Source organism: Lissotriton vulgaris, chromosome 7 (genome assembly GCF_964263255.1).
Source record: "Lissotriton vulgaris chromosome 7, aLisVul1.2, whole genome shotgun sequence".
Classification (NCBI taxonomy): domain Eukaryota; kingdom Metazoa; phylum Chordata; class Amphibia; order Caudata; family Salamandridae; genus Lissotriton; species Lissotriton vulgaris.
The window spans coordinates 700,633,395-700,660,492 of record NC_141695.1 but is presented as its reverse complement, the minus strand read 5'-3'; the positions used below and the strand labels follow the sequence as shown (position 1 = coordinate 700,660,492).

At 49.0% G+C, this 27,098-nt stretch overlaps 1 protein-coding gene and 1 pseudogene across 2 annotated transcripts in view; one reads left to right on the top strand and one right to left on the bottom strand.

Moving 5' to 3' along the window:
• Positions 1-27,098, bottom strand: part of HELZ (helicase with zinc finger) — a 1,742,088-nt gene that overhangs the window by 1,303,536 nt on the left and 411,454 nt on the right. For both annotated transcript variants that reach the window (XM_086930935.1, XM_086930936.1), the window contains exon 9: positions 24,328-24,526. In XM_086930935.1, coding sequence (XP_086787061.1) covers positions 24,328-24,526 — 199 coding nt within the window. The remainder of the gene's footprint in view (positions 1-24,327; positions 24,527-27,098) is intronic.
• On the top strand, positions 28-3,871 carry LOC147702288 (uncharacterized; annotated as a pseudogene).

Genomic DNA, 27,098 nt, shown 5'->3' with positions numbered 1-27,098 from the left:
ACTCTGGCATATAGTCATTATACCATCATGCAGAATACCTTGATGCTCAGGTACGATCGCGCCGCCCTTCTCTTTATTAGACAGAGGCTTTTGGTGTGTGTTCATGAACCTGTGCACCCGTTGTCGGGTCCTTATGACTGTGCCTGTGGCAGTTTGTCACTTGATACCCCCTCTGGGGTGCGCTCTGGGGTGCGCTCTGGGGTAAAGGATGCCTCTAGTACACGTACTAATATCTCTGAGCGTGTACTTAGCATATGGAGTCTGAACGTGAGATCGTTGGTCAAGCACCATCAGTCCTTACGTGACATGATCGAAAAGGACTCTCCTGACCTCATTTTCCTCACTGAGACTTGGCTTCAGGATGCGGATACTGCAATAATCAATCTGGCATTCCCTTCCACTACACAGTGTTCACTCTTAACCGCACCTCTAGAGGGGGTGGCATAGCTATGGTGTTAAAATCTTGCTTCCCGGCTGAATGGAAAGCTCTTGATTTACCAGCGTGTGAGAGCGCTTCTTTTAAGGTAGCCTTCAGTCATCAGTTTACTTTTAGCGGTATGCTTATCTACCGCCCGCCAGGGAACGACACTGTCTTCAAGGCCGCTCTGGCTCACGTGGTCAGCTCTTTAGCTCCAAGATGTGCCAATTTTAACATCGTAGGTGACCTCAATATTCATTTTGATCAGAGGTCATCAGCACCTATCAATACCTTGCTAGCGGACCTTGAAGCCATGCAAATGAACCAACTAGTTACCTCCCCTACTCACATAGGAGGTCATATCCTTGACCCCTTCTTTACCACACTGGAGCGGGCTAGGGTCTCTGACCCGATGGTGGTAGGTTGGACTGATCATCTGTTGGTTAAAGTTTCATGTCCTATAGATGACCCACAATTTAAACCCGTGGACAGACTGATCCTTAAAAGAAATTGGCATAAGCTCAAACTGGAGGAGTTTTTTAAGATCTTGGAGGCACATCCCCTGGGCAATCTGCTGAATGTGGAACAAGGATATGAGCAGTTTCGTAACTGGGTCCTAGCCGCCCTTGACTCTCTTATACCGATGCGCTGGTCGAAACGCCATGCTAAAGTTCCCAGCCCATGGTATAATGATACTCTTGCCGAGCTTAAGAGAACGTGCCGGCAAGCTGAGAGGGCTTGGAGGAAATCCTTTGATCCCACTTTGAAATCTTTGTATTTTGCCCAGCTTAAGATCTATCACAGGGCAATCTGTCAAACCCGGGCCGCACACTATGCTTTTGAGTTTCAGAATAGCCCCAACCCATCTAAATTAATCTTTAAGGTTCTCAAAGACCTTATGGGGAAACGGGCCACCTCGGTGGAAACCTGCACTGACTCTCACTGTGAAAGTCTGGCATCCTTTTTCGTGGAGAAAGTGCAGGCAATCTACCGAGGATTTACGTCATCTGTGCCCGGTACTGAGCAAACGGGTGTGATGGCTACGGTTCATGAAACCCTGTCCTCCCTGCCAGTAATGTCTGATGAGGTTTTTGATACTCTGAGCCTCAAAATTAAATCTGGTTCTCCATTAGATCCGCTGAAGCCAGAGTTAATCAGACTTCTTCCTCCCCTATGTCGTGAGCCTATCCTGGATCTGATCAATTTATCGCTCACTTCGGGTGTTGTCCCTTCTTCCTGGAAGCAGGCAGTGGTCAGCCATATCTTAAAGAAGCCTAACCTTGACCCCCTATTACCAGAAAACTACCGTCCCATCTCCCTCCTGCCCTGGACCGCTAAGGTTACTGAGGCACACGTAAATTCCATCTTGTCCGCCCACCTTTCTCGAAACAACATTCTAGACGAGAGCCAGAATGGTTTTCGTGCACAACATAGCACTGAAACTGCACTGCTCTTTATGACCGAGCACTTGCGAACGGTGCTAGATGCTGGGCAGACAGCGGCGCTCCTTCTGTTAGATCTGAGCGCCGCGTTTGACACGGTGTCTCATGACATTCTGATACGGCGTTTGGAGGAAGTGGGAATTGAGGGGACTGCTCTCCAATGGTTTCGCTCTTTCCTCTCGGACCGGTTTTTTAAAGTGGCTATTCCACCTGGTCAGTCCTCTTTCCATCCACTGGGGCTGGGGGTTCCGCAGGGCTCTGCGTTGAGCCCCACTTTGTTCAACCTATATGTGAAGCCGCTGGCTGCAGTCGTCAGACAATGTGGCCTTACCATGACATCGTATGCCGACGACACGCAGCTGGCGGTGACACTCAGTGGTGATCCTGAGGTGAACGCTCCCAGATTCCGTGCAGGACTCATAGCCGTGGCAAATTGGATGCGAACTAACTGTCTGCAGTTAAATGCTAAAAAAACCGAGGTCCTGATTTTAGGAAAGCAGGCGGAGCTTTGGGGAGACCAGTGGTGGCCTCCAGAACTGGGGGTGACTCCCATCCCAGCTGCCGAACTTAAGAACTTGGGGGTCTGGCTGGATCCTACACTCTCCTTCACCAGCCACACGGAGAAGGTTGCAGCTACCTGCTATGGTATTCTGCGAGGGCTGAGACCGGTCCTCAAATTCTTCGACCCCCCTACTCGGCAACTGGTGGTCCAAGCCTCCATTCTTTCTCGGCTGGACTATGGGAGTGCGCTGCTGCTCGGAGTGAATCAGGCGGAGGCTACTAGACTGCAAAGGGGGCAGAATGCCGCGGCGCGTGCCATCGTCGGCCTTCCTAGACAGTGCTCTGTCTCTGCAGTTTTGACCTCGCTCCACTGGCTGCCGGTCAGACAGAGAATTAAATTTAAGGCTCTCTGCCTGACATTTAAAATCTTGAAGCTCTCTTCTCCCCCAGCCCTTGCTAAGCTTGTTACCCCCTATGTTCCTACGCAGTCTCTTAGATCGGAATTTCTGCATCTGGCGGTTAGTACACAGTTTAGACTGAGTAGGATGGGAGGTCGCTCCTTTCGAGTACTAGCGGCAGGATTATGGAATTCTCTCCCTGTCCATATTCGAGCCTTGAACAGCCTCACTTCCTTTAGGCGTGCCATAAAAACTTTTTTGTTCCCAGTTGCTGACTGATTCCTCTTCTCTTTCCCAGCATCGATTTGTTGTGTTGTGGTACCTGATCAGGCGCCGGGACGCCCCTTGGCTGGGGCAGCTGCGCGCCTTAGAAATACTACTAACATAACATAACATAACCTTCCAGTGCGATTGACCTCGTCTCTTTTCACTTAATTTCAGGAAAAAAATCTAGGCTCCCTGGCTGACCACATTTGCCTGCCGTTCCTCCCTAGAACAGCCAGAGCTTTGAGGGTCCTGAAGGGTGTAGCTGCCATTATATAAAATCTTTTCACCACATTTTCTTAACTTTTACCCTCAGTGTAGAGCAAGAAGGGGATGCATTCCTAGACCGCCTGAGTCACCTGCATGACCACAGTGTGGATGTGGATAACAGACTAGACATGCTGGATAATCCTATGGGCTTTATATTTTTTATCTAGGCGATGTATCACTGGCACTACCATTGACTGGTTTATTATACGTTTCAAGCCTTCTCATATATAATGGACAATGGGAACAGCCTTTACTGACTTGTTTGAGGAGTCCTTAAAGTCGTATAGGAAGCATTCCATATATTTAAAAAGTACTAAGAGATTGGATCTTCTGGAGGCTATTTCCAAAACAGCATGGAAACCTCTGATGTAATCTGGAAGGGAATGAGCTCGAGGTGGTATAGCAGGGTCTGAATGTAACGGGTGCCAAAATTCTTGAAAAAACAGATTTTTTCAATTGCACAACAGAGCTTCTCACTTGATACTGTAAAAGAGGAGTTTGAAGAGCCACAGTGCACTGAGGAGCAGAAGTCCGTTATAGCAGTGGTGATTGGGTACCAAATTCCAGAAATCTTGTGAAATGACCTGCCGGTATTCGACAAAAGCAAAAAAAGAACAAAAGAACAGAATGCTGAACAAATCAAACATTCACCCCTAGTCGCCGATCTGGGTTTAATCAATCGTTTTTTTTTTGCTCGCCAAGCCACTTCAATATGGACAAGGCCATAAATAAATCAGTCTTCACCTTGATCCCCATGGGAACAGTCCAGCCCAAACTGCCAGGCCCGGTCCTCCCTGAAACAAGCATGCTGGGACTGGTTTCAGAGGATCCCCCCCGCATCAGACAGGTTAGCTTGAATCCAAGGGACCCACGTTTGGCATTTGACAAAGGTTGGTTACTAAAGCCGGTGGTACTTGCATCATAGCACTTTGGTAATGACTCTGATCATCATATGTATCTTCGTTCGATTACCACTCTTTAAAAACCTCGTGAGATCTTGCCTTAGTCTGAGATTTATGTTGGAGTGACAAGTCCCATCGCTGTTACTCATTGACGTTGTCCTCTTCATGTGAAGTTGCGTGAGGCTATCTACTGGGCCAAAAGGACCTCATCATCTAGTTCCTCCAATTCTAGTAGATGTGCCGGAGGTAAAGGAGAGACTTTAGTTTTAGAAGTTTGGTCTGGACGAATGAAAATTGGGATTCCTTTTTCTGTGATGAGAGTAATCTCAGCCCAGGTATTTGCCAGGCGACAGAAGTATCAGTCGTCGATGCACCTTGAGTTTGAAGAAGGCGCCAGGCTCTTATTGAGCTTCCGCTGATGTCCCTGTCAACCCCAATACTGAACTGTTGATGAGATGGTCGTCGACTGCTTTGTCAACACTGATGTCATTGGTGAGGTTTTCGTTGACTATGATGCTGTTGCTTCGTCGACGATGGGTCACATCAATGCTGGGTTCTTATCTATTCTAAAGAGGAGGGTACCTTAAAAGTTGAGGGCTCAGATCAGATGTCGGTTCAGCTTTTATCTTAAAGTTGCAATTTTTTATCAAAAGTGTACAATGCTACAAATGTGGCCTATGACTGGTGGGCTGTAGAGATGATCCACATTGAGATTGGAGAGGCACAAGAACCAATGGAGGACTTGAAAGACAGAATGGAATAGATCTACATCAGCCGAGAGGCTCCACTAATGATAGTGTTAGTGTCTTCTCAGGTACCATTTAAAGGCACTCATTCACTGTCTGGTATCTGACACCAGCAGTGTACATAAGTCTATTAAACACCAGCAGAACAGGTTTTAGAAGTTGACTCAAAAAATATCAGAATCATATCTAAAATATCCAAAAGCCTCTGAGACGGAGATACTCTTTTACAGGATATGTCTGCACTTCCCAATGACTATCTGCCTCGGAGCGGTACAAAGAGGAGCTTCTGAAGGTTGATGGAGAAGTCCAGTCCATGAAGAAGTGTTGCTGGGCACTTCAGAAGGTCTGTGATGAGTGCAGGTGGCCTGGCCTCCACAAGTCGGTCATCCAAGTACAGAAATACACAGACTCCTTACCTTCTGAGCGAAGCAGCTACCACAGCCAGCATTTTGTCAAGAAAGTGGAGGACTCATCATACCAAATAGCAGGACTACAAATTGGTAGTGCTGGGTATACCATTTTAATGTGAAAGTAACATCTGTGAGCAGAACAAAATAGCACATGGAAATGAGCATCATGTAGATCCAGGGACACCACCCAATCCTGTGCACTGGGCAGAAGAACCTGGTTCAAGGACAATCTACAACAAGTTACTTACCTGTACACTGTGGTTCCACAGTATTGATTGGTATCTTTCACAGATCCACATACTTGAATCTTACCTGTCGTCATGGTAGGAGTCCCACGGTACTTAAAAAAAGCAGTAATATAAAAAGTACATTAGGGAACATAGATACAGCAGGTGCAATTGTTTTACCAATTCACATCAATTTAATAGACCCAAACTCCAGCCGATCAGAGTCAAGAACCTAGACTCCTTCTCCCCTGCAGAGATACCATACCTCAGGTTTCGAGCACAAGTGTGAATATGTAAAAGTTTCCATGAGGTATAAGAGCAGCAGGCCTAAACAGGGAGGTTGGTGGGTCGCATGTGAATCTATGGAAGAAATCAATCCTTGAGAATGACAGTGTACAGGTATCTTTCATAGATTCCCATGCTTGAATCGGAGTAGCTAGCAGGACAAGTAAAATTGTGAAATAGGCAAAGACACTCCCCACGAAGGTATGTGGTATGCGTGAAAAAAAATCATGTACTAATATGACATACCGCCATCATATATAACTCAATGAAAATACAAACAATCAATATAAGACATTGTTCTAAAACATTTCATTAAGTAAGAAATCAGTAAATAAAATGCACCTTAATGAAAACAGTGAAGTAAAACTGCCTGCCTGACAGCATCTCCTTTCCTCCTGAATCCAAACAGTAGTGTTTGGTGAAAGTATGAGCATTCTATCAAGTTTCTGCCCTTAAGATGTCTTAACACGACACTCCAGAAAATAAGCTTGAGGATGTAGCCATCTTTCTTGTTGAGTGTGCAGCAGCCTTTGTGGACACGGGTCTTTCTGTTTTTGTTGTTTTGTTGTAGCAAAAAGCTACAGCTGACAATAACCAGCTTGCAATACAGCTTCTTGAGAGTGCATAGCCTCTTCTGGGAGGTGCAAAAGAGACGAGAAGATGATCAGTTTTTCTGACAGGTTTCATCCTGTAATATGGTATTTTAAGCAACGTTTGACATCAAGAGAGCGAAGAGCCCTTTCCGCAGCAGAAGAGGGTTCTTGAAGTATGTTAATACATTAATTGGCTCATTCAAATGAAAAGAAGTCGAAACATTAAGGATGAATTTTGTGTTCATTCTTAACAGCACTTTATCCTTTTTGAATTGTAGAAACGGGTCAGTGACTGTAAAAGCCTGAACCTCACTAATTCACCTGGCCGATGTGAAGGCCAACAAAGCGAGGGCTTTCACAAGACATATTTGGTATCAGCTTTATGGATAGGCTCAAAAGGTGGTCTCATAAGCTGAGAGAGAACCGTATTCAACTGCAGGAGGTTTTACAGGTGGGAAAACCCTGAAAAGGCCTTTCATGAATTCCTTTATCAGTCTAGAGGGCAAAAGAGAGATTTCCCCAGAGTTTATTGGAAACCTGGAAATTGCTGCTAAGTGCACTTTGATTGAAGAGTGTGCTAAGCCAGACTTTCCCAAGTGAAGGAGATATGGCAAGAGTTGCTATGGAGAAGAGTGAAGGAAATGGAGATCCTTCTTGATACACCAGAGAATCTTTTCCGTTTTGCCCAATATGCTTTATCTGTGGAAAAAGCTTGTGACCACTCCAAGACAGATTTTGGAATAACTAGAGATACAAATTAATAGTCATGAGGTGCGATGTTGACAAATTGAGAGCATTTATTTTTGGGTGCAATATCTGGCCACTGCTCATTGAGATCAGATTGTCCACTGATTGGATGCAAATGGGCAGACATCAGGAGAACATCCCTGTAGCAAAACTGTCCAAGTCATGCCGGGGCTATGAGAATGAGATGACATGGCTCTCTCTTGCGTCCCACTCTGGAGATGAGAAGAAAAAAAGGAAAGGCATAAGCGAACATTCCTGTCCACTTTATCTGAAGAGCATTTCCTCAATACCCTTTCTGAGGGAACCTGCAAGTAAACCACTCACATTTTCTGTTGTTTAGTGTTGCAAGGAGGTCAAGGTTTGGAGCACCCTATTTTTTAAGGATGCGTACCAATCCTTGTGGTCCAATTCCCATTTGTGGCATGGGTATTTGTTCTGCTGAGAGATTCCACCAATATATTTTTGGACATGTTCTACTTGCAGGGAGATGTTAGGTTTCAGTAACCACCTCCAGGTTTTCTGGGCTTGAGACAAGAATATCTCTGATCTGGTTCCTCCTTGCTTGGAAAGGTAAAACATAGAGGTGGTGTTGTCTATCTTCACTAGGACAGGGGAGCTGAGAATTAGGGGCAGAAATGCCTGGAGACCTAGAAAAAACAGCTTTCAGTTCTAGAATGTTGATGTGCATTTGTGGTTCTTAAACAGACCACTTTCCGTGTATTTCCAGTTCCTGGAGATACGCTCCCCAGCGGTCCAAGGAAGCAACCCCTGTCTTTATGAAACTAGAATGCACCGGCTCGAGACCTGGGGATATATTCTCCTCTTTTCCCGACCATGACAAAGATGCTTCATTGTAGGGGTGATATTAATGACATTCTCAAACTAAACCGTGGGTTTTAATTCAACTGGGCATTCAGCAGTTCCTGTAGAGACCTCATATATAAGCGATAATTTGGAATTAATGAGATGCACGAGGATAGAATCCCCAGTATGGATTTGTAAATCCTCACTGAAAAGGGCTTTTATTGTAGCAGAGCTGCTGTCTGTAGTATTTTGTGCACCTGTTTTGTTATGTGGTACGATTTTGCGATCCTGGTGTCCAAAACAGCTCCAAGAAACACCAGCGATTGAACTAGAATAAGAGATAACTTTTCTGCATTAAGTTCTAGTCTCAGAAACCAGAAGAGCTGTTGACAAGTCAATGTGGATTTTTTGGAGAGTGGAATGTGGGACCAATGACCAAACAGTCGTCCAGGTAGGGGAATTACTGATGCCCCTGTTTTTTCAAGAAAGCAGCCACTGGTGCCATGCATTTCGTGAAAAACTTGGGAGCCGACCGAAGGCCAAAGGTAAGGACTTTGAATTGATAGTGGTGCCCAGCCACCTCGAACCTCTGGAACAGTCATTGTTTGACATGAATGGGAAGGTGAAAGTACGATATCGAAACATGTCATGAAATCCTCTGTTTTACCATCAACAGAATCTCTTGCAAAGACAGCATCCCAAAGGCTTGTTTCTTTATATATTTGTTTAGGTGTCTGGGATATATGACCTGTCAATTTCCCCAACTTTTTCTTTATGAGGAAGAAGGTGGAATAGAAGCCTTTCCTTCTCCGTCAGGAAGGAACTTCCTCTATAGCTCCCTTTAAAAGAAGTACAGAAATCTCTGGTTTTAAGATAGTACGGTGTTGCCGTGTTCTCGTGGAAGGAGGATAACAGGGAGGCTCTTGGACGAATTCCAGGGTGTGACCATGATGTAAGATATCCAACACCCATCTGTCCGTTGTTATACTTTTCCAGTGAAGAGGTAAGGTTTTCTGTGTTGTCTGCGTTGAAAGAAGGTGACTGGTGCTGGAGAAATGTCACTGTCCTCTTGAGATATCCTGGACTTTTCCCCCAGGGTTTGTAGAGCTGGTTGTCCAGCATAAGCCCTGTTGGAGGCTCTAAACTGCTGCTGTTGGCCAGTGTACTGGGGTCAATAGCCCTGTTGTGCACCCGGCTGATACCTGTATGAATGGTAAGAGGATCTCTGCATGTATTACCCTCTTCATCTACGGAAAGGCTGAAAACACCTCTGTTGCAGTGTTGCCATATAGCGTGCTATACAAGTGTTTGCTTTTATGGCATCCACATATTTGCCCAAAAAAATTTCCACGTCAAAGGGCTTATCCAAAGTATTGGCTTGGAATTCAGGGCAGAACGAGGTGGCCTTCAACAAGCCCGGTGAGCTCAGAACTGCTGCTCATTTCTCTGAACGCGGTGGAAGATATGTGATGATCTTAGAAGATACCATGGCACCATCCAGTGAAATTTCTTATGCCTACTTTTTGTCCTCAGGAAGATGATCAAAAAGGGGTGCCAGATTGAACCACATGTGATGGTCGTAACGACCCAGAACACCTAGTGTCATTGCAGCAAAGAAAGCGTTTTCAATATGAGGTCTAGTCTTCTGCCTTCCTTGTTCGAAGGAGCTGAACAAGGGGACGAAGGATTTCTAGAGCATGGTTGTCCGGCTTGCATAATAACTGAATCTGGGCGTGGATGCCTTACTAAGCATGCCAGAGAAGAATCAGGGGTCTTGTACTTTTTGTCCATTCTAGGAACCACCGCTGTGACTGAAGCTGGGATTTTCATTAATTTTAACTCTTCTTCCCTATGTAGCTTACTATAGGGATTGATCTCACAGACTTTCATACTGGACCATTAAAATCATATACGAAGAATTCTGTTTGCTTTATAGAGAGAGGCAAATCAAATCTCTTGGAAGCATGTTACAATAACCCATGGAACCACCCAATATCGTCAGTAGGAGAACTAGCTGGGGGTGCTGAAGGTGACTGAAGATGATGAGATGTAGTTATCCCACTCCTGACCCAATGGATCTGGGTCCTAAATCAACTCTCCTTCCTCTGGGCATTTTGCGTTGGCAAACAGGTCTATCTCTGGATGACCCCACCTTTGGAAGTACGGTTGGAGTACTGATGGATGTATCTCCCACTCGTGCATTTGGTGGCTGTGCCTGCTGAGCAGGTCCGCCATCTGATTGTCTTTGCCCGGGAGGTGTTCCGCCTTGAGGAAGATGTTCCTCTGAATGGCCCACTTCCACATGCTCTGAGCCAGGTAAGACAGCTGCGGAGAGTATGTTCCTCCCTGTTTTTGAATGTAGTACATGGCGGTCATGTTGTCCGTCTGGATCAACACAACCTTGTTGCACAGATGTACCTTGAAAGCTTTGAGTGCCATGAAGATTGCCATCAGTTCGAGAACATTGATGTGCATCTTCCGTTGCTGTTGCGTCCACAGTCCCTGCACTGTGTAGTGGAGGACATGAGGTCCCCATACCTGGAGAGAGGCGTCCGTCGTCAGGATGATCTGTGGCACAGGCTCTTGGAACGGTCGGCCCTTGCAAAGGTATCGTGGATTCCACCAATGCAGAGAGTTGTATGCCCGACCGCTCACCAACACTAGGTCTTTCAACTGTCCATTAGCCTGAGTCCACTGACGTGCCAAGCACTCCTGAAGCGGACGCATATGTAGCCTCGCGTGCGGGACTATGGAAATGCAGGAGGCCATCATGCCTATCAACTGCATGAACACTCTTGCTGGAAGCGAGTGTTGAGGTCTGAATTTCTGCATCAGCGATAGAATGCTGCTGACCCTCACTGAATACGGCTGTGCTGTGGCCACCAGAGTGTTTATGGTCGCACCCAGATACTGCCGTACATGGGCGGGCTGGAGGTGGGATTTCGGGTAATTCAGTGAGAATCCCAGATCGGGCAGGAGGTGAATGGTGTAGGACATGTGGTCGGCACACTGCTGGGCTGACTTCGCTTGGATGAGCCAGTCGTCCAGATAAGGGTAGACGTGGATATTCAGTCTTCTGAGATGCGCTGCCACTGTCGCCAGGCACTTTGTGAACACCCTGGGTGCCGTGGTGACACCGAAAGGCAAAACCTTGAACTGGTAGTGCTGGTTTTGTATGGTGAAACGGAGGTATTTCCTGTGTGAAGGGTGCAGTGGAATGTGAAAGTACGCATCCTTTAGGTCTAAAGTTGCGAGAAAATCCCCCTGCCTTAGTAACGGGAGCACTTGCTGCAGGGTCAGCATATGGAAGTGCTCCGACAGGATGTAGTAGTTGAGGGGCCTGAGGTCCAGGATGGGCCTGAGGGACCCGTCCTTTTTTGTTATTAAGAAGTACAGGGAGTAGACCCCTGTGCCTCTTTCCTGCACTGGCACGAGCTCTATTGCCCCTTTTTGCAGCATGACGGTGACCTCCTGCTGCAATAAGTGCAAGTGCTCGTCCGACATAGGACGATGTCTTGGGGGCATGTCGGGTGGAGTGGATGTTAACTCCAGACAATAACCGTATTGGATAAGTTTTCTGACCCACCTGTCCGTGGTGATGGACTTCCAGACGGGCAGGAACTGCTGGAGTCTCCCCTCCGACCGGTGTTGTGTGGTCGGGGGGCAGTGACAAGGCGTCACTGTTTGCTGGTGGCAGAGGATCTGGAGCTGTTGTTTCCACGTCCTCTGCCCTTGGCGCTGTTGCCACGATATCCACCTCGACTCTTGCTGGTGTAAGTAGTCTGAGTGTTGCCCTTGTAGTATTGCATGGACTGGGAGAGCTGGCCCCTGGAGACGCCTCTAGTGCTGGAGCGACGAAAGGACCCACCCCGAAACTGCTGGGACTGTAAGGCACCCATTGACTTTGCAGTCTCAGTAACCTTTTTTATCTTTTCTAGGGTGGTGTCAACCTCTGGGCCAAACAGGTGATCTGGGTTAACCGTTTGGTTCAGGATGGTGGTTTGGATTTCTGGCTTAAATCCAGAGATTCTCAGCCAGGCATGTCTCCGAAGCATAACGCTAGTGTTTATAGCTCTGGCAGCGGTATCGGCTGCGTCCAGAGCGCACTTAATGGATGCGTTTGAGGTTAGCTTCCCTTCCTGAATCAGCATCTCAGCCCCTTCCTTGTACTGATCAGGCAGGTGTTGCAACAGGGTCTCCAGTGTATCGTAGTGTGCCCGGTCATAGCGCGCCAGAAGCGCCTTTGTGTTAGAAATGCGCCAGATGTTGGCTGCCTGTGCTGCCACCCTCTTCCCCGAAGCCTCAAAGACCTTGGATTCTTTGTCTGGGGGAGGAGCATCACCCGTAGTCTGAGAATTTGCCCTCTTCCGGGCATTCAAGACGACAAGGGAGTCCAGAGGCAGCTGTCCTTTAATGTAGGTAGGGTCAGTAGGCGCTGACTTGTATTTCTTGTCAATCCTAGGGTTTATCGCCCTTGCCCTGGTAGGTTCTTTAAAGATCTCAGTAGCATGCTTTAAAACACCTTTCAGCATAGGCAGAGTTTTAACAGTTTTTTCTGATACCGAAAAGGTTTCAAAGAGGAAATCCACATCCACAGGGTCAGCATGTAGCTGGACTTTGTTATAGTTAGCTGCCCGTTCAATGAGGGCATTGAAAGCAGTAGAGTCTTCTGTAGGAGACGTTTTAGCTGAAAAAAGTTGAGGGTCTTGGCCTGATTGAGGATCCCCAGGGTCACCACTAGCTGCCCAGGGTTCACTGGTATCCTCAGGGACTGTATAGACTGGATAACTAAAATCATCCTCATCATCTCCCTCACCAGCGTCCACATCCGAGTAAGTGGGCGACACATCATGAGTCTGCGGGGAAAGGGGTTCCACCAAGACGGCAAGCAGTCCTTCTTCTTGAGAGGGATCTTGTAAGACTCTAGTTGGGGTTCTGGGTTGATTTTCCACTTCAGAAGGGAAAGCCTGCCCATTTCGGCGTCGATGAAGTGTTCCTGACGCTCATCCCCCGAAGGTCGTCGAGGTCTTGAGCGTGAACCACCGATGACGCCTTCGGCGCCGAGGAGACCTTCTCGGGCACGCCGGTCACCGCCTTAGGAGCAAAAGCCTTCGGCGCCGTCTTAGGCAGCAACGTGAAATGGATCGGCGTGGACGCCTTAGGTGGTTTCTCCACTGGTTTCGCAGGCAGAGGATCCGTCGGGTCGACTGACGCAGTGCCTACACGGATGCGCTGCAGGGAGTCAGTCACCTTCTTGGTGAACGCGGCGGATGGCCGCGCCGGTTCAATGGAATCCTTCGAGGCCATTTACGAAGTAGACTCTCGGGGCGCAGCGCCCTTGGCCTTGTCGTGCGAACGCGGGGTCGTGAGGACCTTCGGGTCATTGAACCGCTTCTTTGGGTCACTGAGAGACTTCTTCGGCTCGCTGACAGCCTTCTTCGGGTCGACAAGGCTTTTGCTGGTGTCGATCGTCTTCGGCGCCGACGCGCCCGACTCGACCACCTACACCTTAGTCTTTGGTGCGGCAGGCTTCGTCTCGACGCCCTTGACTGGTGTTTTCGGCTCGACAGCCACCTTCGGTTTCTTCGGCGCCGAAGCCTCAGAGGCCTTGGAGCCGACCAAAGCGATGCGCACTTTCGGTTTCGGTGCTGGCACCTCCGCAGTATCTGGCGTCGAGACTGTAGGTTTCACTTTCGGTTTCGTTTTGCCAGGGAGTGGCTCGGCAACAATGTCCGTGGCCGGGCCCGAAGGCGGGGCCGTGGAACCGATAGTGAGATCTTGGGTAAGGCCCGAAGGCGATCCCTCGACCTGGGCCTTAGAAATCGGCACGGCACCAGAGTCAGTTTGAGGAAGCTCCTCGTCCGAGCTATCCTCCATGGCCCCAAGGGCCCCGTAGTCCCCTACCTCGTCGACGACGACTTCGCCCTCGAACCCCTCAGCATCCGCGTTGTAGTCATCTTCGACGTCGGACACGGGGTTTGATTCAGAAACGTCCTGGATAGATTCGTCCTCGACATCCCCTGCATCGAAGATAACCACAGGCGCCGGAGCAGATTGCTGGGCCTCCAGGCGCGCAGCTCGTCGAAGCTTAAGCGTCTTCTTAGACCTGAAGCGGGAACAAGCCATACACTTGTCCTCATCGTGGTCCGGCGACAGACACTTGTTGCACACCGGGTGGACGTCGATGTGGGGGTACTTCGAGTAACAGACCGGACATCTCTTGAATGGGCTTCGGTCCATGATGGACGGTCGATAGGCCAGGAGCGTCGACTGGGCATTCCGTGCCGAGAGCACGCGGGAGTAGAGAATCCGGCTCGGAGCCGAACTAGAAGAAGTAATGCCGAACGCAAGACAATACCGACGTATAGGCTAAAGACCTTTTGGTCTCAAGAAAGTTTTCTATCGATTCCGACAAGAGGGAATAAAAGACATCCGAACCCAATGGCGGAAAAAAACAATCTGAGGATGGAGTCGATGCCCATGCGCACTGTAGTCCAGGGGAGGAGCCACCTATCTCGTGATACTTCGAAGACTCTTCCAGGACAACAATGGGCAATCATCCGGACCCAACACTAGGCGGCGATCTATGCACAGATATGAATTCAGCAGCCCACATGCCTCGATCACCGTTTTAGTGGAGGGACGCCTGGCTGCCAGAATGACATCACAGACTTCGGGAGGAAGATTGAAAGCCGTCAACTGTCGCCCCTCATTCTCCACGCATGGAGGTGGAGGCTTGACAGGTTCGGGTGGAGGACCGTCCCCTGCTGCTGCGATTGATCCCCCGATCCTCCCGAAGAGGCAGTCGCATCAGGGGATCAATTGCCAAATTGAGTTGCTATGGATACCAGTATCTCTGTGCCCAATCTGGAGACACAAGAATGACTAGGGCCCAGTCGCGCCAAATCTTCTTCAGCACTCTGGGCAGTAGTGGTCAAGGCGGAAAGGCAAACAATAGACAGCCACTACACTTGCGACGAAAAGCGTCGCCGAGCGAGTGCCGCCTTGGAAATTCCAACACGCAGAACTGATGACATTGTGCGTTCTCTTTGGTGGCGAATAGGACTAACCAAGGCTCTCCCCACTGCTGAAAGAGACCTTGCAACAAGTCTGAGTTCAGATGCCATTTGTGATCCATCAAGCACCGGCAGCGGAGTTCGTCCACCCTGGCGTTCATAGAACCTGCCAGGTATTGCTCCACCAAAGAAATGCATTGATGTTCCAGCCATGTCCAGAGGCGCAGAGCCTCCTGACATAGGGTCCAGGACCCCACCCCACCCGGTTTGTTGCAATACCACATGGCGGTGGTGTTGTCCGTCAACACCTGCACCACACTTCCCCGGACAGCCGGAAGGAATGCTTTCAGTGCAAGTCGGATCGCTTGAAGCAGCAAAAGGTTGATATGGAGCCGGGACTCCACTGGAGACCAGAGTCCTCTGATCTCCACCTCTCCCAAGTGGCCTCCCCATCCCAGGAGAGATGCATCTGTCACCATTGTGTGCTCCCGTTGGGGAAGGGATAAAGATCGGCCATTGACCTAATCGCGATTCGTGAGCCACCACTACAATTGCTGTGCAGTGCCCTCCGAGATCTGGACATGATCGGACAGGTTGCCCTGATGCTGTGCCCACTGGAACTTCAGGTCCCATTGCAGAGCCCGCATATGCCATCTGGCATGTTGCACTAGCAGGATGCAGGAGCCATCAGGCCCAGGAGCCGGAAGGTCATCCTGACTGAAACCCGGAGGGAGGCTGAAAGATTGGAATCATAGCCTGAATATCCCGGACTCGCTGCTCGGAGGATAAACCCGAAACAGTGTTGAATCCAGAACCGCTCCGATGAAGGGGAGCTTCTGAGAGGGACTCAGGTGCGACTTTGGCACGTTGATTGAGAACCCCAGCAAATGCAGGAGGTCGGCCGTAGTCTGAAGGTGGGTGACAACTGCTTGGGTAGAGCCCACCTTCAACAACCAGTCGTCGAGGTATTTGAAGACTGACACCTCTGACCTGCGCATGTGAGCTGCGACCACCATCATCACTTTCGTGAACACCCGAGGGATGCTGGTAAGGCCGAAGGGGAGCACGGCAAACTGAAAATGCTCCTGGCCTACCGTGAACCTCAGGTAATGCCGGTGGGCTGGCAGGAGGCAGGACAGGGATATGAAAATATGAGTCCTGCAAGTCCAACGCAACCCTCCAGGCTCCAGGTTCGAGGGCAGTAAAGACCTGAGTCAACATCTTAAACTTCTCCTTCCGGAGGAAGTGATTGATGTTCCGGAGGTCCAAGATGGGACGCAGACCCCCTTTGTGCTTCTTGGGGACCAGAAAGTAGTGGGAATAACAACCACTCCCTACTTCTGGCCCAGGAACGCACTTGATGGCCCCCTTGGCCAAGAGGGCATGACTTCCAGCTGGAGAAGTGCTAAGTGTTCCCCCGACATGCGGCGCAAATGAGGTGGGATGGCTGGAGGGGTGGACTGAAAGGGAAGGAGTAACCCTTGCGGATGATCTGCAACACCCACTTGTTCAATGTGACAGGATGCCAGTGGGGGAGGTAATGGTGGATCCTGCCACCCACTGGCATGGGGTGCACCCCCAAAGATCAGATTAGGAAAGTTTGGAGGTAGAAGCAGCGGGGCGGAAGTGGACTGACCCCCACGCGGATTCCCAGACCCGCCCCTGCCACAGCTGCACTGAGGTTGATTCTGCACAGGCTTGCTGAAGGAACGTTCCTGGGCGACCCTTCCGTGGCCACTAAAGGAACAAAAACTAGGAGTGGCTGGGCTTTTCGTGGAAAGACCTAAGGACTTGGCCGTGGCTCGCGAGTCCTTAAAACGCTCCAGCGCACTGTAGGCTTTATCTCCAAACAGGCGAGTGCCATCATAGGGCCTGTCCGTGAGTGAGCTTTGGACATCTGGCGAGAACCCAGTAGATCTCAACCAGGCGTGGCGACGAAGCGCCACAGTCGTGGAAATTGCCCTACTTAGTGAAGCCGTGGTGTCCAAACTTAGCCGCATCTTAACCCTCTTCAGGACACTGAGGCAACACCTGTGCAACTGTATCTCACACCGCGTGGGAATTGCGGCCCAATAGGCATGCGGTGTTCACCGAGCGCAGCCCTAAGCTGACGGAAGAGAACAACCGCTTGCCGAACTGTTCTAGCTTCTTAGTCCTTATCCGGGGGAGCCATGGGAAAGGCACTCTGGGACGTCGAAGCTTGGATGACGAGGCTCTCGGGCGTTGGATGAGTGGTCAGAAAGGCAGGGTCACCCGGTGCCAGGTGATGATGCCTGGCGACGTTCTTATCCACAGGGGCCCCTGTGGCTGGCCTCGACCAAGTGTCCAGTAAGACGTCAGTGAGGGCGTCATTAAATGGCAGCAGGGGCTCCAACGAAGTGGACGTCATCTGGAGCACCTCAGTGAGGAGATTAGTTTTTAGGGCCACCGTAGGGAGATCAAGGTTGAGGACCTCAGCTGCCAGACGGAGCACCACCGCGTAAGAAGCGCCCTCCTCCATGGTAGGCGGGGGAGAGGCAAACCACGGGTCAGAGGAGACATCAAGGCCGCCGGCCTCCTCTAACTCGTCCGCCCAGTCCTGCTCGGAATCACACAGACGAGCAAGAGGGTCCTCAAACCCCTCCCAGTCATCCCCCACCTCAGCCGTATGTGGTACAGACCGCAGCGGCAGGAACCAGGGAAGGAGCAAAAGGCACCGGGAATGGCGCCGGACGGGGCAGAACCGGAGCCGCGTCCCAATGCGGATCCCAAGTAGGGACAAAATTGTCCTGAAACCTGGGCAGGGGCGGAAAAAATGACACCCACTGCGGAGCCGGAGGCGGAGTAGAGGGTGGCGCTGGGGCCGGAGCCAGCAGCATGGGACCTTGTGGCGCCGTGGCCGGAGCCAGCGGCGCAGGATCCTGCGGCACCGGAGCCGCCGGCTCAACAGGATCCTGACACGGGACTGCGGGGCCCAAGGGCACGCCAGCAGGAGCCAGAGGCCTAAAAAGGCGGTCCATGGTAGCAAGAAATTCTTGCACTGTGAGGGAGTCGTTGACGGACCCGGATAAGGTGGTCAAAAAGTGACTAATGTACGTGCTCTAACCGGATCTGCGCTTACTGGCGCGGAAAAAGAAAGAACTGGCGTCAGCGCGCATCGGTGGTGCCTAAGTAGTCTGTGACGTCATCTCGGCGCTTACGACGCCAGCGACGGACGCAGAGCCTCACGACGCCACCTACCGACGTGCAAGGGTACTGCTGATGAAAATCTTTCCGGATCCAGTCTGACACCTGGGGATATTCTAACGTAAGGAATCTATCACTAATGTGTCTCTTTCAGATACAGACTCAAAAAGATGACCTGGCCCTGATCGTGGACAGAACTGGTATCAGCAGAAAGGCATACAGGAGGCCAGAATTCCACTTGAGATGAAATATATCTCCAAGCAAGAGCCGCCTTGAAAACTCCAGCAGGCAGAGGTGCTGATATTAAGCGTTTTCTGCAGAAGCGGACACATCTAACCAGGTTGCACTCATTCGGCAAACAGGGCATGCAATACAGCCGAATGAAGTTGGCATTCGTGAGGCATTCACAGCTGAGTTCATCTGCCATCAGAGAGCACACCAGGTGTTATACGACCCGGAAGTCGTCTTGATTTCCCAGCCATCTCCAGAGACAAAACGTTCAAAACCCCACCTGCTCGGTTTGTTGCACTTCCACATGGCAGGGTGAGTTCTGTGAACACATGCATCAGCCTTCCCTTGATGGAAGGAAGGCTTTCAATGCCAGGCAAATCTCTCTTAACTCCAACAGGTTTATGTAGAGCTAAGAGTCCACCACAGACCAGCGTCTTCTGAACTCCACCTCTTCCATATTGCTGCCCCAACCTAGGAGTGACGCATCCGTCATCACTGTGAGCTCTGGGTGGGAAGGGAGAGGCGTCTGCTGCTGACCCAAACGCTGTTTGCCAGCCACCACTGCAGATCTTTTTGCAGTTCCCTCCGATATGCGGAACAGGTCATTGAAATTCCCCAGATGCTTGCCCACTTGGACTTCTGGTCCCATTGCAGAGCCCGCATATGCCAGCCGAAATTTATTACCAGTAGGATACAAGAGGCCTGAGGCCCAGCAGCATCAGTAAGTCAGTCTCACAGGCATCCAGGGTAAATGTTAAAACATCAGAATCATTGCCTGAGTATCATGGACTCGCTACTACGGAGAATAGGCCCGAAACTGCACTGTGTCCAGAATGTCTCTGAGGAAAGGAAGCATCTGAGAAGGAGTCAGATGTGACTTTGGCACGCTGAGGGTGAACCTCAGCGAATGCAGGAGATTCGCTGAAGATTGGAAGTGGGAAACTAATGACTGGGGCAAGCTGACCTTCAACAGATAATTGTCGAGGTAGAGGAAGACAGTAACCGCTGATATCCGCAAATGGATTGCAACCATCACCTTTGTGAATACCTGAGGGCGCTGTTAAGGCCAAACGGGAGTATAACAAACTGAAAGTGCTTGTGCTCTACCGCGATCTGCAGCTAACGCATGTGGGCCAGGTATGTGAAAATAAGTATCCTGTATGTCCAACGCCGCCATCCAATCTTCAGGGCAGACAGGACCTGAGCCAATGTAAGCATTTTGGATTCATAATTTCTCAAGGAGTAGTTGAGAGGGTCTAGGTCTCTCAAGGGGCAGATGCCTCCATCCTTTTTCAGCACTACCATCACAAAAATAGCAAACCCATCCTACTTCTAATGACTGCGCCCTTTGGTTGGCTCCTTTAGCCAAAATAGCTTGCACAACCTGAAGGAGAGAGAGGTGATCCTCCATCAGCCTGACTAAGGGTGGCGTCATGGAAGGCAGGATTTCTGTGAATGGGAGGCAGCAAATCTGCGGAAAACTTTGGAGTACCCATTTGTCCAAAGGTATGGACTGAAATTGGGTAGGTGGTGCCTGATCCTGCAACAGACCGGTTGCCCTTGATGAGAGATGGTATATTAAAGGGGTTTGAAGGCTGCTGCTGCTAGGGGGGTGGCGGGCTGTGTAGACCTCTAGCCTGGAGTCCAACAGGGTTTATGGGAACTGTGGCCTCAGCTACAAAAGGACTAGGGAGTGGGTAATGGCAAGATGGGAATGGATGCAGTTGACAACACCTATCTTAGCCACAGAATGGGCAGAAGGAAGGATGGGGCTGGCGCAGGGCTGTGGAGATTCTCAGCAACTGGGTGCTGGCCCTGCTGTCCTTAAAGTGCTTGGGCATTGAATCAATCTTATCGTCAACCAGGCGACGGTCATCAAAGGGCATGTTCATAAGGGATATCCCCCAAAAAGCCAGTAGACCTCAACCAGGCATGGCGATCACGTGGCATTGCCAAAGCAATCCCTCTGCCTAGTGAGTCAGTTGTATCCAGCCCACAGCATATAGTGAACTTTGCTGCATCCCTGCCATCAGCAACAGACTTGGACAGGATGGCTCAGACCTCCTCCAAGACCATAGGCAACTCTTGCACAGCTGAATCCCAAACTGTGTGGGAGTAACAGCTCAAGAGACACGTGGTGTTCACTGGCTACAGTGTAAGGCTGGTGGAAGAGAAAAGCTCATACCAAAGGTGTCCGGCCACTAGGATTCACTATCTGGTGGTGTGATAGGAACACGCCAGGGTTGACTTAGGACATAAAGGACTAGACAATCAGAGTCATCTGGGCGGAGTGCTGGGTGAGAAAAGCTGGGTCCCCAGGAGCGGGGGCAATCATCCTGTACACAGGAGCCCCTGTGTAGGTCTTGGCCTATGACCCAAGCAGGACATCAGTAAGTGCTTTGTTAAAACGGAACTACCGGCTGTCGTATCTCTGTCAAGATGTTTCTCTCGACTGCCACTTAGGTCAGCATAAGGTCCAGGACCTCAGTCACGCTCAACACCACCAAGGCAAATGAAGCTCCTCCTCCATAACCACACTAGAAGGAGAGATTGGCCATAAGAATGCTCCGATCCGACCCAATTGTATTCTCCACAAGGTCTATAATTAAACAGAGGCACAGTCTCCAACCCAATGGGTATCGTTCACTTCGCCGCTGGAGCAGACGTTTGGCAAAGCCGATTCAGCTCCATATTGGAGTTGAGTTTAACAATAGGGGTCAGCGCAACTGGAAGGAGCTCCTCAGAAGGTCATGATCCAGAAGCTAACGGCCTGACTGGCGTACACTGAAATCTAGTGGAAGTACCTGTCGAACTTTGGTGCCCGAAGGCACTCCGATGGGTCAACGCATGTAAATCTCATGTGCATGGTCTCCTAACATTCTTTTAACTGTGCAGGGGTCGATTCAGCTCTGGGACATTCTGGGAGGCGCAGAGGAAACTCAGGCTTCGCAGCAGACGTGTAGGATCGGAGCCTAGATTTGTGGCATTCTTCAGAGACCTCATCAAACGGCTTGGACCAGCACAGTCGAAGAAAGCTTTGATTTCTTGGGACGTTTTGTGAGACTTCCCCCAACAATGAATTGGAGTGAAACGATGACCGGCGTGAACTAATCCAAGAGCTGGCCTGGAACCTTCCTCGCAACCAAGACCTGGAGCAGTGCAGAGTCGTCCGGTGTCAGGCGACCAGGAGCTTCAGGGTGCACTTCTGTACAGCCTTAGAATTGGAGGGCTATTGTTGGGTAGAACGTTCTCCCAATCCAGTTTTGCACCAGGAGGATATTCAAAATGGGAGGAAACTGAGAAAGAAGTGTTTATCATGTACTTTCTTTATTGGTTTTTTTTTTTAAAGTAAACTTGTGACAAACAAAACATTTTATTGGGACAGCTTTATTTTTTGGGACAGCTTTATTTTCCTTTTTTTTAAACCTTTATTGTAGCATTGAAGAAAATACAAGCATGGGTCTACAACCGCGGGGGCCGGCCGCTAGATAGATTAAAACCACCAATGTTATAGTACTACACAGCTCATCAGCCGACAACCCAGAGGTTCGGCAGCGATTCAGGTCAAAACAGGTCTAAGAATGCACAACTAAGTTTCAGAATGAGTCAGAGGTTTGCGTTTTATATTATATAAGAGAAGATCAGGTGCCATACAATCAAACCAGATAATGCGGGGGACAGGGTAAGAAACAGGATAGACACATAATAACCACTGTGATGGAGAATCGGCACTGAAGTATACAGATCGATGCAAATGAACACACAATATACATTCCATGTTGCGCCAATTCTCAGAGCCTGCCCACCCGGAAATTGGATATCATAAAAGCATGAGCACTAGATACAAGCATACGATAAAAGTCTGAATGATTCGTAGCTATACTGATCCTTAAGAAAGAAAGAGAAGGAAAAGAAAGGCCATAGAAAGTAAAAAAGGCAAAATAAAAAATAAAAAACGTCCAGCCCCCCACCCTGCACCCCTGCAGATGGCTACAGCCTAACCCCACTAGCAGCGTACCTGTCGCCCCTAATAACTAAAACCCTAAAGGAAGGAAAAAGAAGAATGGAGGAGGGCATAGACATTTGGGCTCCCAGCCCCTTTAGACCCCCTGCCAGATACAGACACCCCCTACCAATAAAAGAACACTTATGACAACACTATAGAAGAAAGTAGAGGGTAACGGAAAACACCGCCCAGCCTCTTAAAGCAAGCAGTTACAGGTCGAACACTTGTGAAAGCCACTCCAACCCTTCCCGACCTAGTCAATCTCAACCTTGGCCCTTCCGAACAAGAACATGGACCCCTCCCATCGAGACCCAAAGGCACACAAAGAGGTAATAAAGGAGAAAAGAGTCATCAAAAATCAATCCATGGCGACTCGCAGGCAATAGGTCCACGGGAACTTTAGACGCTTAAGAACTCTCCCTCCTGGATGAACAATCCCAATGTATCCTGCACAGGAGTCGTAGAGTCACCAAGGAAGGAGAAAAAGACCACAAAGTGTAAAGGAAAGTCACAAACAGAATTCTCCGGGAGGGGAACGCCCTTTGATCTCTCCAGAGCCGATAGTAACGGAAGGTTCGGTGATATCATGACATCCTCGGGAACACCGTCTCCCAAGGCACCATCCGATGGTTCCAATGCTTGTTTCCTCACGGGGCTCTCGCACGGAGTCAAAATGGCCACGGTTTGAATGGCTGCAGATTTCAGTTTCAACCGTAAGGCCGGGACCGGGTCCACCAGGAGCATCTCAGATAGGCGCGATTCCAATTTGCTCAATAAGATATCCACCTGTGATCGAAACGCCCAAATTTCCGCCAGTACTGACCTCACCGATGGCTCATGCATCTTTCGATCCACTGTCTCATGCCCGATATCAATCCCAATCAACTCCCCGGGGAATCCGGCATCCTCGGGGGGGACAAACAGGATCGCGAACATGCAGATGCGGAGGGTGACCGGTCTTTGCTCGCAGCCACGGTCCACACCGTTAAGGTCGCAGGCCAGAGGCCCCGTACCACGAACCCCGGTGGCCCCCGATACCGGGCCCGCGGGACGGGAACCCCCACTCACAGCCAGCAATAAGCAGCCAGCAATAAGCAGTATCACTCCTCCATCGATAACGAGCAGTAGAGACGATCGCCGCCAAATCCGGGCTGAAACAAAGCCTCCACTCCGGTTGACTGGACCCAGCCTGGTTCTTCTGGCCGATGTTGCACTGCAGCCCAGCTGTGAAAGTACTCGAGGCCCCGGCTTCACCGCTGGAGCAGGCCGCAAACTTCAACACGACAGACCTTCATCCAACAAGCCGATAAAAGTTTCTGGATTTCACCATCGGAGTGCGGAACAGTTCATGCACACAGAGACCAGGCGCAAAGTCAGGATAATGTACAGGATATCGCGGCGGGTTACGGAGGTCGGCGGAGCCGGGAGCCTAAGCAGCCATCTTGTTTGCTGACGGAGCTCCTCCCCGGGACAGCTTTGTTTTCAATGAAATTCCAAATAGTGCATATGCAGAAGTGCTGCATGTAATATGCTATTTGCTACTCACTGTTGAGTGTGGGGTGAGGCAATGACTCATGAGCGACGATGTCTGAAGTCTTTTATAAGGCCTCTGCTTTCATTCAATAACGGCAAAATATAGCATATTGCACTCTACTTACCTGCATATATTGTTTGTGTAATGCTGTTCTTTCATATTCACGGGTATTTAAGCAGTGCCAGAGCACAACCTCATTGCACATGGTCATAATGTACAGAAGTGAAGATCTAGAGTATCACTGTCTGAAAGAAGTACCTTTACAATGGTAAAAACAAGGGATACGATCTTAGCAATCATCATAAATGTCTAAATCGGTGTTCTTTTCACTGAGTTGGCAGAAACCTGATTATGTTACCACTACTTACCACTTTCTCGGGGGATAATGAATTCATCCACTTCTCAATCATATTTTCCATGTAACTGCCAGAACACTGCTTGTTCTCGTTCTGCTGCTTTAGTTTCATCAAACGTGAGGCATACCGTTTTTGCCATTCTTCAAGTTCTTCTTGGGAATGAGCTGAAGTACACTGAGCCCCATACCTGCAGAGCCCTTGTTCCAAAAATCTGCAAGGCAAATGAATCAAACTAAGTCAAATCGCAATTTAAGAAAAATCTATCACTGAGCACAATTAATGTATTGAGTCGCCTGTGACAGTATTTAAACATGAGGCCAGCAATAGATGACAATAGTCCATCACATTTGGCAAGGATATTGTGCCAAGTTCTTCCCTACATGGCTCCACCTACAAAAGTGTGGAATAATAGAGTGATTTTTGACAACTGAGATGGGCAGAGGCACGCAACAGGGGTGGGCGCTTTAGGTAATGCTCTTTGCGCTGGCTTTGGAACTATTGGCGGAAGTAATGCGTAAATAAGAAAGTGATTGAGAGGGGTAGCATTAAATGATGTAGGCACCTTAATATCTCTGTATGCACAATGACATGGTTATCTATTTAATCAACCCAACAATAAACACGAGTCCAGTACTTGCCCAGCTGGAAAGGTTTGGACAAGGCTCTAGGTTAAACGTTAAGAACAGCGAATCATGCTTGATCCTCTTGCATGAGCATTTAGCAGGTGCCTTCTCCCCAGGACTGCAGTAGCATTTGGCAAATAAGGCCTTCAGGTATCTTGGGATACAAGTATTTAAAGACAAGGATATAGGATCTTTCTGGCATAGACAGCCCACTTTTTTGCCTGGCGTCAGTGTGTTTTGACTGTAGTTTACTGGGATCCTGGTAACCAGGCATCCAGTGACAGTGCCCTCTCCTCTTAATTTGCTGGTAAATACTTTGTACACCCCAAAATTGGCATAATGGGGTACCACTGTAAATCCCTAATATATGGTACTAACATACCCAGGGCATTCGCGTGGCTGGCCTCACGGACTGGCAGGATGCTGGCATATGCACATTAGGAGATTTCTATGATGGAGGAGCATTACGGACTCCTTGATTGACTAACAGGGCGTCCAACCTGGACAGTTCCTGAATCATGCAGCTTGGATAGCTACGCTGGGGCATCAATGGGGTAATATGTCACAAGAGCTCAAATATCTCCTGCTACAGTACATACGTGATGGGCACAGGGCGGCACCTTATAAAATGGTTTGCAGAGTTAATCTGTGAACATACCATGATTGATCTACCATCGCTGCGTAGTAAATGGGAGGCTGACTGGTCATGGCCTTATACGCCTAAAGAATGGGATACACTGTTGGAGAGCCCTAAAACTATCCCCAGAAACGTAAGGTTTAAGTTGATCCAATTTTACATAATTCAAAGAGCGTATTTAACCCCAGATAAAATTAAAAGGTATTTTAACAGAATAGACGCTTGTTCCCTACACTGCAAATTGGTGAATGCGGATATCCTGCATATGCTGTAGTTGCACCCTCGGCTGCGAGAATACTGGCATGGTGTGATTTGGTTGCTGCTTACAAGCACAGATCGGGCGCTAATGCACACATGGGGAATATTTTCCAGAGATAAGAAGCACAGATAATCTTCTAGTTTCCTGGCTCTGGGGCTTGCCGTGGCCAAGCGGCTCATCATGCGGGGATTGAAAGCTGAGGATCCCTCACCACTTAAAGCCTGGATACAATCCATGCAAAATTGGGCCAAAGCCGAAGCCGTCTCTCTGCTGAAGGAGGATAGCCTTGGGCTGCGCAAGTACCCTATTTCGACTGCTTGGAATACATTCTGACTGCGCTCCAAGTGGCAACAGCCCTGGATGACCCCCTAGACATTTCCAACATTATCTAATATGGTTTACACATGGGTTGTAGTGTGACCTGCTAATGGGATAGCATGGATCACTTGTCACGGTCATTGTATACTGGCCTACTATACAGCAGTTGGCAATTAATAAGGACATAACTAGAACAGTCATACTGGCATTTTTATGATAGACATTGTTTTTCTGAGCTGCTCCTGCCCTCCCATCTTTTTCTTTTGGATTATTGTTCAGTGTCTTATTGTTTTACATAAAGTAGTTTGATCAGCAACCCTGATGATATGGCAGGGCCGACTGAAGACACTGGGACAAGCGCATTTGTGGAACAAAATTGTCTGTGGCACAAGGCCCATAACCTTGCTAATTTATCACAATGTTAGCAGGTATTGACAGATATGATCTATTTCTGCAGTATTGGATAGCTATCATTGCACTGCATGCAAATGGACAGTTTGGCCAATTTTTCGTATACTATAGTACGATGCTTGAAAACTATTTGATTGTTGCAAACTTTTACTGGTGCCGCACATTTTATATTTGATCGATACATGTACCACAAATATGAAAACTCAATAAACAAATCAAACAAAAAACTAAAGTACCCAGGGCATTGGTAACACCAGTGATCTCCCATGGGCTGCAGCATGAATTTCATTACAAGACAGGAGGCTACATTATGCATTCATCCTTTAATGCACTAGAATGTGATAATAACATAGCAACAATATAAGGCAAGAGCAGAGCTGCCTCTTTTAAATGCGGCTCGCAAACAGATAAGTTGCTCTCCTTTCCCTTCTATACTTTAATACTATTTAGCCTCAAATGTTGATATTTTTCATATTGACTGTTATTTGCCGTTATATTACTTGCTGCCACTGTGCTTTCAGATAGATCTTTCCTT